The 15951-nt window shown below is 32.9% G+C and overlaps 1 protein-coding gene across 2 annotated transcripts in view; it reads right to left on the reverse strand.

Moving 5' to 3' along the window:
• Positions 1-3482: 3482 nt before the first annotated feature.
• apba2a (amyloid beta (A4) precursor protein-binding, family A, member 2a) overlaps positions 3483-15951 on the reverse strand; it is a 30354-nt gene continuing 17885 nt past the window's right edge. For both annotated transcript variants that reach the window (XM_056452343.1, XM_056452342.1), the window contains exons 7-12: positions 15769-15951; positions 11941-12120; positions 9682-9894; positions 9477-9596; positions 6615-6755; positions 3483-4098 (exon numbers count right to left, since the gene is read on the reverse strand). In XM_056452343.1, coding sequence (XP_056308318.1) covers positions 4027-4098; positions 6615-6755; positions 9477-9596; positions 9682-9894; positions 11941-12120; positions 15769-15951 — 909 coding nt within the window. In that variant the 3' untranslated portion in view covers positions 3483-4026. The remainder of the gene's footprint in view (positions 4099-6614; positions 6756-9476; positions 9597-9681; positions 9895-11940; positions 12121-15768) is intronic.

The raw sequence follows: 15951 nt of genomic DNA on the forward strand, positions 1-15951 counted from the left end.
TTGTGACACAGTAAAGATGTTTTGGTAACACTTTATAATAACTAGACACTATGAATCATTTATTAAGCATTGGCATCTAGGGAATTCATTATTTGTTAAGCATTAACTCTAAATTTTTAAACGTTAATAAGCAGTTTATAACTGCAGCTACAACTGCTCTATTCTTGACTTATAAGTAGGCCCACACGGAATCTGCGCACGCAGATTTCCGCAGATTTTTCGCCCAACATTGAATCTGTTTGTTTACTTGTGTAAATGTGTGTAAATTTATTATATTCAATGTAAATTTAAAATATTCAGTAATATTATTGACTAATATGAAAATGTTCATATAATTTAGTTACAGTACAGTTTTTAAAGTAATATTTAGTAGATATATTATATAGAAGACTTGATTTGTTTACCAAATAAAGTGGATCTGATTGGATTTGCATTGTAAACATTAAATACAAGTTAAAAAAGTATTACTTATTAGTTCATATGTTAAGGTTTTAGTTATGATAGTCCCAAAATTGTTCCGCATAAATCTGCAGATTTTTAACAAAATTCTGTGCAGAAATAGCAAAAATGTCCGCAGATTCCGTCTGGCCCTACTTATGAGCACATTTATAATTTGCTTAATAATTGTACGTTCATAAATTGTGACTGGTTGATTTTTCATTACTAAATTAAGTATTGCATTATTTACAAACCAGTTGTATTTAAAAGTAGTTGGAGGTTTTTAAGATCATTCAGAATGAGTTAGTAAACGATTAATAAACTATTGAAATCAATGTTTATATATCTTATTCAGGGATATAGTAACGGTTAATTTGTATGTTAATAAATGCTTTATTAACTCAACTTCATGCAGTTTTGTGACCTAATCTAAATTGAGGACTATTCATGCTTTATAAATCCCTTATAAATAACAATAAAGGCTTAGTATCAAATAAACAATAATCTTTGCAATCTTATCTAAAAAAAAATTACTTTCAAGTTTAAACATTGCTGAATAACAGGAGTGTCAAAATATAACATCAAATTGGATAAAACAACAACAATATAATAATTTAACAATATAATAGGATGCAAAATTAAAATCTGTACAGTAATTTTATTTCAGATAAGGTTGCAAAGATTTATTTTTCATTTGATGCAGTTTTATTTGTGTTTCTTCAAATGAATAGAAATTAATAAAGTCGTTTTTTTTTTTACTGTTTAGAATATAACTGAGGCTTTAATTGTCCTTTATAAGGGAATTATAAAGCATAAATAGTCCTCACTTTAGATTAGGTCACAAAACTGGATGAAATTGAGTTAATAAAGCATTTATTAACACACAAATTAACCATTACTATATGCCTGAATAATAAAATATATAAACGTTAATTTCAATAGTTTATTAATCGTTTACTAACTCATTCTGAACGATCTTAAAAACTTCCAACTACTTTTAAATACAACTGGTTTGTAAATAATGCAATACCTAATTTAGTAATAAAAAATCAACCAGTCAGTGTATGAACGTACAATTATTAAGCAAATTATAAATGTGCTTATAAGTAGGACCAGACATAATCTGCAGACATTTTTGCTATTTCTGCACAGAATGTTAATGTTAATTTGAAAAGTTTATTAATCATTCATGACCTCATTCTAAATGATCTTAAAAAACAACCAACTTTGCTTAACTGGTTTGTAAATAATGCAATACTTAATTTAGCAATGAAAATAAATCATTAACAAAGTATGAAAGTACAATCATTAAGCACATTATAAATGTGCTTATAAGTCAAGAAATAAGCATTTGTATCTGCAGTTATAAACTGCTTTCTAACGTTTATTAATGTAGAGTTAATGCTTAACAAATAATGAGTTCACTATTTGCTAATGTTTAATAAATGATTTATAGTGTGTAGTTCTTACAAAGTGTTACCGATGTTTTTTTGTGAAATAAGATGTAATGCAAACAATGACTGAATGGATTATTAATAATTAAGCTGTATTTATGCTGAACACAGTAAATGTTGAGGAAATTAAGTTGAGGATCATCATATCAACAAATCAAGATCTTGAATCGCTATCAAACTTTAAAAAGGATGTTGTAGGATTTGAAAATATGAATATTGATAAGGCCTATAGTACGAGAAATTCTACAATGTTCATTTTCATTATTTGTGACACATTACAGATAAATTTTTTGTGTGAAATAAGACGTAATGCAAACAGAAAGTCTGAATTAATTATTAATAATGACTAATAATTAAGCTACATATATGTTGACAGCACAAAATACTACATAAATGTCTTGTTAGACACAACAGATTAGATATAATCTGTATCAAAAATAGCATAATGCACAGAGGGCCTTACACTTGACTTGAGACTTTAATATTAATAATCCACAGATTTGCACTGTAAATCTAAACAAGTCACTTTGGCAAGTTTCTGTTTGTGTCAGGCTATAGACAATATACAATTTTAGCCATTATTGATGACATTTACATTGCTGGTTAAATAAAAATGGTTAAGAATTAATTCATGGTCTGAATAAATGATTAACATTGTAGTAATAATTAAGTTCTATATATATATTTTATATATTATTATTATATACATATATTTTAAGTTTACATTTATCAAGAAATTAGTTCATATAATATATCCCACAAGATAAAAAATATTATAAAAAATAAATACTTTTATTTTTTATGCTTTAATAATTTATGGTAAATACTTTAGTGTTTTTGAAGCAAACTTCAAGCAAGTGTATAATACTGTATATATTGTAGTATTGACAACACAAAACAAACCTATAACCTATATAACTTATACCCTAACCACCTACAAACACCTTTTCAGCTAGTTGCCAAGAACATGTCTCATTTTCATTTAGTTTAAATGCAAATAAAACAACACAATCAAAAGTGTCAGTTAAATTAGTAAATGTAAAATCTATAAATGAAAACTATTGATAAAAAACAGCTCAATATGTTGCTTGATATTATTAAAATAGCTGTGAATAGTGAAGTTTTTTTTCCCTCTCCGCTGTCGCCACTGGCTTGCATGGTTCGGGATCTGTAAAGCTGAGCATCGTTGCATTTGCCCTTCAATATTTGGACTCTCAGTAGTGATTATTAAACCACACTGAACTGAGCTAAACTGAACTGAACTTGAACACTACAAACTGAACTACACTGTTCCAATTTACTATGACCTTTTATGTGAAGCTGCTTTGACACAATCTACATTGTATAAGCGCTATACAAATAAAGGTGAATTGAATTGAATTGAATTACTAAAATAGCTATGAAATCTAAGAAATCTAATTATAATATGGACATTTATTCAGAACTGACCTGAATACTAACACAAAACTAAAACGACTCTGAGGAGAATCTATTAAAACAGTAAAATGACATGCCTGAAAAGCAGACAGAGATTCATTCATGAGACGATATCAATATTATAACACATAAACACAAATCAAGCCTCAGATTTTCCGATCAGTATATTTTTAGTCTTGGAATCCAACATGCTGAACTAGTAACCTACAGTAATGGTTCATTCACAGTGTACAGTATCCATTGATCACAGGAATACACACTGAAGAGCTAAAAATACAGCCTACTGAGCAAATAACAGTTATCTTTGGGTTTTAGCATGCTACAGACCATTTATTAACCTTTGCGTTTGTGAAATGAGTATTGTTCTTAAAAAAATGTATTAATAATGCCCTACTTGAACAATAAGATCATCAGTAACTAACATCAGCATAAGTGTCGTTACATGATATTTTATAATGAAAGAATTATTGCTGAAGAACTTATAATGGTATTTGACATATAATGTATATAAACTAAAACGTCTAGAATTAAAGACTGCGTTAATTGCATTAACAAGCACTCATTTGTTCTAATAATTCTGCGAATTACATGCAGTCTAAAGCCACATGAAGCAAGACTTTTAGCTTGTTTATTTTTACCCCCAGAAGAAGCTGTAAACATTTTTTAAGTTGCATGAAAAAGTCCCATTTTTGAGTCCTCATATGTACACGGGAGTCTCTTGTCCAGTTAACAATCTGAACATGACGGCGGGCATAGTTTTCATGTTAATCTGTTGATAAAAGAAAGAAAAAACAGCTCATTTCAATAGCATTTACGGCATTCATGATCTACATATTAAAAAATAATTGAATGCAAAAATGTGAATAAGAGCGAGGACTCAATGTTCTTAAAACAAAGGTGAGTGTTTTTGAATCAAAAGCAAGGGGTGTAAAGTACTACATGTTCGTCATTACTGTACAGTACTTGCGTATTACTTCGAGGAATTTGTACTGTACTGGAGTTCAATCGAAACTGAAAACATGTACTCTGACTCAAAGTACAGTGACTAGTGTCAGAAGCACATTTAGAGCCAGTCATGTCTGCAGACAGCAGTCAGTGAGCAGCAGTCATTCGTCATCATCTTGTTGTCTATATAGACAACTATGGAGTCGCCTGTCAGAAGATTCAGGGAGTGTGTGTGCCACCATGTCTGAAATTTATTACATTTGACAACACCCAGAATCTGTGAATTATGTGCCTGGCAGTGGAGCATGTACTTTCATCAATCAATAGGATGGGATGTGTTCACTTTGACAAGTTCGCCAGCTCCGCTCCTGCTTCACCCTCTTTATATATATATATATATATATATATATATATATATATATATATATATATATATATATATATATATATATATATATATATATATATATATATATATATATATATATATATATATATATATATATATATATATATATATAAACATATATACATATATATATATATATATAAACATATATACATATATACATATATATATATATATATATATATATATATATATATATATATATATATATATATACATAAACATATATACATATATATATATAAACATTAGGGGGCAAACACTTTTTTTTTTACACAAGGCTATGTACACTACAGAAATTTTTTTGCTGCTTGTTAAAATTACCTATTTAAATAAGTTGAAGCAACACAATTATTTTATGTTTTTTGGGACAACTTAATTGTTTTATGTTCAATTCACTAAGCAAAACAAACTTAATCGGTTTTCGTTAGGACATCATAGAGCAATTGTGTAGAAACCTGCATTCGTTACAGTGTCATTTGTATTTTGTTTTCCTTAAATAATAATATTTATATATATTAAAAAAATATATATATATACATAGAACGTGTTCTTCATCATTCTTCATCCTCCTTCGTCAAACGATGTCACTTCCGAGTCATAACCTTAAAGGTGTATCGCACACATCTTATTTTAAATTTAATGCAAATGTGACCGGACTGACAGAAACATAGGAAAAATTATTTGTATTCTATATTTTTTGCATTTATTTGTAGAATTTATATATAATTTCATGTTTTTATTCAGTTAATGTGAATGATAACAACTTAAACTTGCTATTTTTGAAGTTTTTTTTCTAAATAAAAGTTTTTAACATAACAAAACTATTAAAGCTGTAGGTTCAATTGGGCTGAGGACAAGGACAATGACAGGGTTTGTACATTTGTAAAGTGTTTTTAATAAACAATTTTTGGGATGAAATACTTTTTATTCAATGTATTTATGTTTTTTTTTCAGGGACAAATAATGTACGTTTCTGGTAGAATGGCCCATTTACTGTATACCAGAGTAAAATTAACTCTCAGTATTATACTATCATTTTTGGATTTCATTATTAATATGCTGTATTGAAATTATCTAAGTAATGCACTTTCTCCTGCCCTCTGATTGATTACTTCAAACTCGGCACAAAAACAGCCTCATGATCGCGTCTATACCTATTACACATGAAGTGAATTTTTGTGTATTTTTGTGTGAATTTTTCAAACATATATATACATATATATATATATATATATATATATATATATATATATATATATATATATATATATATATATATATATATATATATATATATATATATATATATATATATTAGAATATATAGGAGAATTTTTCAAACAAATATATATATATATATATATATATATATATATATATATATATATATATATATATATATATATATATATATATATATATATATATATATATATATATATATATATATATATATATATATATATATATATATATATATGAGCTCCGAAGCTCAGCCGCCATCAGATCAATGCATTTCAAGAGATTTAGGGTGTTTTACATTTGTCTGTATCTTAATGAATCGTAGATATTTAATAGTAGATATTCAGTCGGTCAGTTTAAAGCAGAAGCTGGTCCTTTGCAATCTCCTTTTTGGCCCGTGGTTCTCTTTAAATCTGTGTAAATCTTTTTAATATATATATAAAATTAGATATATAAATATAGGTGGGCCTTCAAAAATTGATCGGAGAAAGAAGTGGGCTCCGAAGTGAAAAGGTTGAGAACCCCTGCTGTATACACATATCCACATACAGATGTGTTTTACCAAATTGTTTTGGCCTTTAAAGGAGAAGTACTCATACTTCAGTATATTATATCAACTTTTAATACACCCCTGCCAGAGGCTGGATTATTAAAACATACGTGCGTGTGTATATTTAATACTCTACCTCTCCTACAGATACTGAAAGGGCGTGGACGATTTTCTCATGCGCCATTGCAACCACACTCTGTCCATTTATCTCAATTATTCTGTGGCCGACGCGAACTCCTCCTCTCTCCGCAATCCCTCCACGCATCAGACTGCAGATCTGATGACACAACAACACCATGACACAACATCATTACAAATAAGTCGTGATACAAGTGAAAAAAATTCCCCAATTAGGCAAATACGGAGCAGCTAATTAGATAAGCCGCTGTAATGAAATATTTGAGCGATGCGTCAAATGCTTGTCATTAAAGCAGTAATGCAGAAATCACACACTAACAGCCCTAATATTAGACGGTTTTAACCTGTTACCTCTTAACCTCTTTATTGAGCTGACGTGAAATGCTTGATCCAAACTTAATTGGCTGTAATTCATGAATGCTTTGGTCTTTTTAAAGAAGACTCCCATTGAAAGTAGTTCAAATATAAGTGTAAAAAGTCATTGAAGTGGCATTTAATGACATGTTCTTTCATGATTTCAGTTTCCAGGGTATGCGCAGGAATCCTAAAGGTAATTTCAATACGTTTTAAGACTTTTTAAAGACCTTCTCAGAATACTTAAAGATCCCGCCACTTCAAGGTCTAATCAGTATCAAACCGTTCACTTAATAAACAGTTGTAGTTAAATAAATGAATGGAGCGCAACCATGCAACAGAAACAAAGCTTGAAAGAATAAATTACACCGAAGGCAAGATTTCTTAAAATATCTGGCACACATAGGCGGAGGGTGAACAAACTCCAGGGTAAGGCTAATATATGCGCTGTCCTTTAATGCGTTTGAAAAGATTTGCAACCGACAAAGAAGAGGTTTTAACAAAAGCACCGCCTATCAACAAACGTCTATTATATTCAACATGCACATTAAGTTATTTTATTAAACTAACCCACTGATCTACACTACCGTTCACAAGTTTGGGGTCAGTTTATTATTTTTTTATTATTAATTTTATTTAAAATTTTAATTAAAATGATTCTGTTCATCAAGGTGGCATTTATTAAATATGAAAAAATGTTAAATTGTTAAATACTTATTTTTAAAATATTTATTTATTACTAAGTGTATGTAGTTTCAAATGAAATTAATACTCCTTGTTGCTTTTATTACTATTACATTAATAATAATAATAATAATAATAATAATTAATGTTGATTTCTGAAGGATTATGTCTTCATAAGAAAAGGAAGAGGTCAAATTAGTAATTTTACTGTTGATCATCAGTTGCAGTGCAAAAAAGCTTCGTTTCTGGCTCTTCTATGGAGTATAGTGTGTGTTTGTGTGTCTGAGTGTGTGAAAAAGACCTTTGTGCTCAGCTCTGAGAACATAGTAAACATAGTAGGTGTATTTATGCACACACTATAATCTACTGTTTTACTCACAAGACTCCCTATAAAAGCCAGATTTTTTTTGCACAGGTCTATCTAAAGGGTTAACGCTGCCAACTGATGATCGACAGTAAAAATACATGATTATATGCTGTCATTCATGCCTTTGAAATCAAAAAATGTCTTTTTAATGGAAGTCAATGGGGCTAAAACAGCCCTGAACATAATGAAAGAAACAGTACCAACCCAGGCTCATACCGAAAACGTACCCCTATATAGATTTCTGGAGAGCACCAAATACGTCCCAGGAGGTACGTTTTTTCCACCAGAGGTCGCTGTGTACGCTTTTTGATATCTCAAATTTCTCTTGCGAGTGCCATTCGTGCCTGCTGTTCTCACGTAAATCCACCAGAGACCGCTGTCGACTGACTTACTGACTGACTGACTGACCAACCCTCCTCCTTCCCTAAACCCAACCGAGAGCCCCGATTGACCTGCCCACCCACTTCTCACAGTTTTAAAAAGAAATTCCCTCTCCTGACTTTTACCACATTGTCAGATTTTACCACATTCTCACCCTGTTATTTACTTGTTTATTTTATTTTTTTGGCTTCTGTTTTTGTCTTATCTGCTCTCTGGAACCATTCTTCGCCAGAGTTGAACCCCGTCATCATGGTCAACTCCTCTACGTCTCAGGTCTGCCAAAGTACATGGCGAGCTACTGGACAAACTTGTAACAGCGGGAAAGCCGTCCATGCGTAGGCAAGCAGTCAGCTGCTAAGAGCGAAAAGAAACAGCATCATACCGTTCGCCATACGTACTTCTGGCCACATAATTCACGATCTCCAGAAATGTATATTGAGCTACATTTTCAGAATGAGCCTATTGCATCCGTACACAAGAGTTAAATAAAAGCCGAACTAACATTACATCTAAAAGTTTTTGCAAATATGTAATTCATCACACTTAAAACATTGCTGTTGACTTATAATTTTAAACCCTATGAACTTCAACAATGAACTTACAATTTAAGATGCATTCAACTATTTTTCCTTTTTTCACTTTCTTTTATACAAGAGATGTAGCTGTCATACAAGTTCTGAACTGCCACACCATCAAGCGAATGCACAAAGAATAACTAAAATGGTAAATCTTTTTAATTTGGTAAAATATCTAAGTCACAATATCATGTAAAATAAAAAAAAATCTAATTGATAACTGTTTTAAGGCCTGTGGTATGGTGGCCAAGAGAGCTTAATGTGCTGCAACTTAAGAAAATACATGCTGTAACAGTTAAACCGATGAAGATCTTTTCTTACTTTGCTGGTGTTTTAAGTTAAAGCGCGTTTGTTAAGAAACACGGAACAAAACCTATATGTTTTAAAATGAAACTACACTAGTGTAAACAGTGCCTATATCTGTTATTGGCTTCCAGAAATAAAGAATTATCATCTATCTGTATCACTATCATGTCAATATTGGAGCATCTCTACTTACTATGCCATTCTGAACGCTGAAACCGAGCTGGTATTGCAGATCTGGTCTCTTTATGAGGACGGTCGTAACAGGTGGACAACTTACTACACTCAATTTCACCTGAACGTGATTCTTCAGGGCCTGAAATAACACAGACACAACCATTTAAAAGTCAATGCTACAATGACAGAGGTGAAGTTGAATATGCTCAGGGGACTGTAAAAACCTTGATGATGCCCTGGCAGGCGGCGAGCGGCAGGCCCACCAGACTGGTGTCGTTGACGGCCATGATCTGATCACCCACATTCAGCTTTCCGGAGCGGGCAGCGGGGCCGTTGTTTAGCATGCAGGCCAGGATGACGGTGGGCAGGATGGAGCCCCAGCCCGACTCTACGATCACCACACCCAAAATCTCCCCCTTCTGCTTCTCCAGCTGAAGCTAAGCACCAAAACACACCAAGGAAAATACATTTGAAGTCAGAATTATTAGCACTCCTGAATTATTAGCCCCCTGTATATTTTTTCCCCAATTTCTGTTTAACAGATTTTTTTCAACACATTTCTAAAGTACAAAGTGCAGGGCGCAAACGCATTAAGAGCATGTCAGAATCCACTTTTGCTAATATAAGGATGGAAAAATCCGCTTTGTGCCGTGGCGCATGGTCTAAAAGGGTTGAGCTTATTTTCTTAATGAGTTATAGGTGTGTTTTAAGAATAAACCAGTCAGAGTCTCATCTCCCATTTTCTTTAAGAGTCAGTTGCGTCGCGCCATAGCGCATTTGCTATTTACATGACGGACTTTGAAAGTGGAAAACTGAACCCTTCACTAGAGAGAAAACAGTTAAACAGAGCATCTACAGCGTGAGAATGAGAGATGAGCCTCCTCATTATTTACTTTCACTTTCACTCTGGTGGATAGGGAAACTTCTTGTACGCACAGACATCCATTAGCCTATAAATAATTAATTTTGTTTGTTAAGCGCAAAGATTTCTTTCAAAACTATTTCTAAATTCAGTTCTAATTTCCAGCCAACGAATAAATGAACAATAATAACAAAGTGTGTTAAAAACCTGAGTTATATCCAAATACACATGCTATGCCCCATATGGTCTAAAACCTGACAGGTGGGCAAATCTAAGCTTGTTTTTAATGAAACAAATATAAATATGCATATAATAAATAATACTGCTAATAATGATAACATTATACAAAAGCAAATTGTTATGAATAAACTGAAAAAGCCCCCCGAGATGAAGAAGGCATGAAAGCATGGTTTTTATATTTATGTAGGCTAGAAAATAATGTTTTGTAATATTTGAATCCTTTATATGTATATCCTATATATATATATCCTAATTATATCCTATATATATATATATATATCCTAATATTTTAATTCTTTTTCATATGTAAAGATATTTGTGTATTGCTGTACATCCTGTTTGTATTAAGCAATGTGTAAGCGAGGCGCATAACTAACGCGCTCTGCGCTGTACAATAGACCGGCTTTGTTCTGGTCTATAGAACAGTCTATTAAAGTTTCTCAAAATAGCAACGCACCAGCAATGCGCCTCAACACGCCTCCTTTTTTAGATCAGAACGCCTATGGGCACACATATGAGCGCAAATGCATTTGCTATTTAAACAGCGTGGTGCAAAACGTTGAAATGACTCTTGCGGCAAGCTGAAACTAACAAACAACACTTGCGTCGCGCCTTGCGCCACATTGCACCGGGTGTATGACAGGGCCCAATAGTTTTAAGAACTAATAACTGATTTCTTTAATCTTTGCCATCATGACAATGGATAATACTCAATATTTTTCAGGACACTAGTATTCAGCTTAAAATGAGATTTAAAGGCTTAACTAGGTTATCTAGGCAATTTAGGGTAATTAGGCAAGTCATTGTATAACGATGGTTTGTTCTGTAGACTATCCAAAAACAAATATTGCTTAACTGGGCTAAAAATTTTGACCTTAAAATGTTTTTTAAAAAATTTTAAACTGCTGTTATTATAGCTGAAATAAAACAAATAAGACTTTCTCCAGACAATATGAACACAAAATATTTCAAGTTTTGTCTGGTCAACTTAATTTCATTTGTATATATACACATCCTTTACTGTCACTCAGACCTGCAACACATTCCAAAACAGTTGGGACAGGAGCAATTTAGGGCTAGTAATCACTTAAATTGGGTAAATAATGATGTGATTTGAAACAGGTGATGTCAACAGGTGATTGAAATTATGATTTGGTACAAAAGCAGCATCCAAGAAAGGTCTAGTTCTTTAGGAGCAAAGATTGGCCAAGCATCGTCAATTTGCCAACAAATATGTGAGAAAATTATTGAAATGGTTAAAAACAATGTTAAACCGTGTAAACTGAAAACAACCTAGAAAAAAACAAATCACAGGAGCATCATGATGTGTCTTTGTTGCTTGTGATGGAGTTTTAAGATTGGCCGGAGTTTGCTTTATCACCTGTTTACAGTTGTCTGAGTTGGAGAAGTGGACAAGGTCGTCGTTGTACATCTCCTGTGTGTTGAGGATGTCGCTGTAGTCTTTCTGGCTCAGGTCTTTGGGGTTGATGCCGTTGGCTCTCAGGAACTCCTGGTAGGCCATGCTGAACGCCTGACCGATGGACTGAGCGATGAGCTGCGCCTGTGGAGGAGCAGAGATGAGAACACTTGAAGACGTGACGGCAGACAGAGAGAGAGAGAGAGAGAGTGAGTACTCCACGCTGATCAAGAGAGCGGAAAAGAGGAAAACCTGCTGATACTCTACTCAACTCTACATACATGATGAAAACTGCAGCTCTGAGAAGCTGAGAAACAAACACACAGCAATCACATGAGTCCACCGTCACTCATACACTTATATACAGCTGCTGTTTGAATGCTTGTTATTTTTATGATGTTCTTATTTATTTTTGACTTATCAATCTGATCATTATTTCAGCTACACTGTAAAAATGCTGTAAAATTTGTACACATCTAGGAAAATCTTAAAGGCAGGTGCTCGATCAAGCTAAACACAATAGAAAAAGTGAAAAAAAAACACACACACTGCCACATTAGCTCTCAAAAGACAAATTCAATTGGACAACAGTAATGCTGTAACATTTACAAGTGCACTGTAAATTAACAATTACAATTGTGATGTAAAACTACAGCACAGTTGTAACTGTTAATTTACCGTGCGCTTGTAAATATTTGCCAGTAATACTGTATTCATTTATAGCACGCTTGTAAAATGAAATTACAATTGTGTTGTGAATCCAAAAAAAAAAGTGGCAGCCAAAATTGCCAGTCATACTGTAAATTTTACAGCAATGTTTTACAGTGTACCTAAAATAATATTGACTGACTGTTCCATTAGTTAATGTTAGTTACTAACATGAAGTTAGAATGAAAAACACTTGTGCAGCATTTATTAATAATAAAGAAACTCCCATTTATAAAAGGGGTGGTCCAGAGTGTATTGTTAAGGCTTGGTTGTGTTTATAAGATGCAAAGTAATGTGGGCTCATGCTTCACTTGTAGAAAATCACGTTATTTTTTAATATATATTACTGTGATTATATCCAGCTACTCAGCTTACATAAAAATGACTGTCATATTTCCTAGTTCCTCTGAAATGCCCGCCCTCAAGAGGCTCTGATTGGTCAGCTAACATAATGTGCTGTGACTCGCAGATTGGCTCCACGTCACAAGTAAAGCGTCACGCCTCCACAAGCATGCGCTTTGCCTCAGCTGTGTGAATACTGTCAGAGTAGCTGTTGGCAGTATCTATTTGAGCCTTAATCAGACAGAAAATGAAAAGTAAAATAACATTTGACAACTGTCTGTAATGAGTGAAAATAGGGTGTGGCTCCTTTAAGAGAATTGCTATTTTATGTGTGCATGTGTGTGTGTGGTAACAGTCTGTAGACGCATGTAATGCGAGAACTGCATGTGCGCGGGACTGATGTTTTTTCTTTTTCTCTGATGCTCAGATTACGGGTTTTTTCTGTAATATACAGTGACGCTGTTGACAGAAGAATAAAGCACAAGATTTGGAATACGACCCGTTTGAGCTTTGATTGACTTTTTTTCTGCAGCAACACGAGTTAGGTGAGTTATCCTGAATTTTTTCTTCTCAACTCAACGCATTACATGTCTTTCACATATATCCCGAATAAGCATGTGTAAGTAATATAAAACAATCACATATCTTTTGCAATTTTATAATCTGAAATGTAGAATGCAGGGAACGCGGCCGCACAGCGAGACACTGCAGTGCTGCTGAAGATTGTGGCTGTTTACAGCGGTTTGACTGATAAATATGAATGCATTTCCTGTTGTTTACATCCTTGCTACAACATACCGTTAAGACACTGCATGTCGTAGATAAATTTTAACAAATGAAAAATACTTACAGGTTGTAGCTCACAGTTCACCGTTTTGTCTATTATGGTTGGAGCTGCTCCTTTGAGGAGTTTTAGCTGAAGCCAGCACTTAACTGATTCTGGAAGTTCTCCTTTGTCAAATGCTAGAGCTATTTATTTTTCATAATTCTCTGGAACATAATTTAAATGAAACTGTAAGCACTTCTCTCTTTGTGTTGTGTCCTTTGGAAGCCCAAATATACAAACAGAAGAAGCTCTGTGGAAATAGCAGCGTTTGGATGGCAGGTAAATGCGTGTAACCGAAAACCCTTGTGATCTCATCAGCCCGGATGTTTTTTTTTGTAGTCTCTAAACTTCGTTCGCTGTAAAACTGTACAGCTCACGCTGTAAAAGCCAATGTCTCCCTTTGCATTGAACTTTGAGCGTCTTACATTCAGAGATGTTGTTTATGTTCACACAGCTACATTACAGATGAACTAAAGTTTAAAATACGATTTCGTAGTGGACCAGCCATTTATTATTAAAATCCAAAGTTGTTGTTAACATTAGTTATTACACAGCAGTCTGTAATACTCGATTCTGATTGGCCAGTCACAACATTCGAAGCTACGTTACTTCGAGATAACAACCGCTGAATAACACAGGCTCATTCAGGAACTTTAAATCACCTTCAAATTGAATACATTCAATATAATATACTAACATCTACACTCACATGTATCTGCTTATCTGCCACTGTTTTTGACGCCATCTTGTGAATAAATAATAATATGTAGGTCAGTCAATGCGTTATTTCAGACACTTTTGTTTCTGTCAGCTTTGCGTTTTTGGTGCCATCTTGTGACTGAATGATGCGACAATTTGAGTATAAAACAGCTGTTTTCATTTCTGTCAATTGATTCTAATTTATTGAATAAGTTTTATGTCTAACTTTTATGTTGTGTCACAAGTATCTGTGTAATAAGCAGGTTAAAGTACATTCAGGATGGTTGTTTTCACAGAATAAAGCCATTCAGTCTTACACAACAGAGCTCTGCTTAGTGTCAGGCTGCAGATAAACCTGTCAGGCTTTATTCTGTGATAGCAACTTCCTGGATGTACTTAATATAGTTAACAAAACTAACAATGAACGAGTTTACTAAGTTATTAATAAACTAATTTTATATTTTTTTCTCATTAATATAAATATTCTATACAGCGTATAGTGATAAAGTCTTAACTAGGTTAATTAGGTTAACTAGGCAGGTTAGGGTAATTAGGCAAGTTATTGTGTAACGATGGTTTGTTCTGTAAACTATCGAAAATAAATATATATCATAAAGGGGCTAATAATTTTGACCTTAAAATGGTTTTCCAAAAATTATAAACTGCTTTTATTCTAGCCGAAATAAAACAAATAAGACTTTTCCAGAAGAAAAAATATTATCAGACATACTGTGAAAATTTCCTTGCTCTGTTAAACATCATTTGGGAAATATTTAAAAAAGAAAAAAAAATTCAAAGGGGGCTAATAATTCTGACTTCAACTGTTTTGATTTGGGAAGTTTTTGAAAAAGAGTACAGATTTAAATGTAGGGCTAATAAGTCTTCAGCTGTATATATATATATACACACATTTTGTTTACTGAACATTACAGTAAATATTTACTACTTTATAATAAGTGTTATTTAGGCTAATATACAAAATATATATATATTTTTTCTTATTTTTCTTATTTAGATATTTTTTTATATCTGTTTAATGTTAGGTTAACAGGATCATGCTTAAAGCTACTGGTTTTATACTAAAACAAACTATTGCTTAATATTAAACATATGTTCATATAGTAATTATTTAGTTATTTTCTTTAATCATTATTAAAGGCACACTTGGTAATCATAATTCATTTGATTGATCATATTTAGTAAAGCATCAGTCTCACATCCTCAGACTCAAAGACGTAGCAGATCATGCGGTACTGCTTGCGGTTTGCATCACTGTTGAGGCCTGATTCAGTGCAGTCGAGCGAGGAGTTGGACAGACGTCTGCGAGCCATCAGAACCACCACATTACCGATGTCTGCGATGTAGGAGATGGTGCGGAGAGCGTTGTCCATCATCGTCTC

Source organism: Danio aesculapii, chromosome 25 (assembly GCF_903798145.1).
Source record: "Danio aesculapii chromosome 25, fDanAes4.1, whole genome shotgun sequence".
NCBI classification, from domain to species: Eukaryota; Metazoa; Chordata; class Actinopteri; order Cypriniformes; family Danionidae; genus Danio; species Danio aesculapii.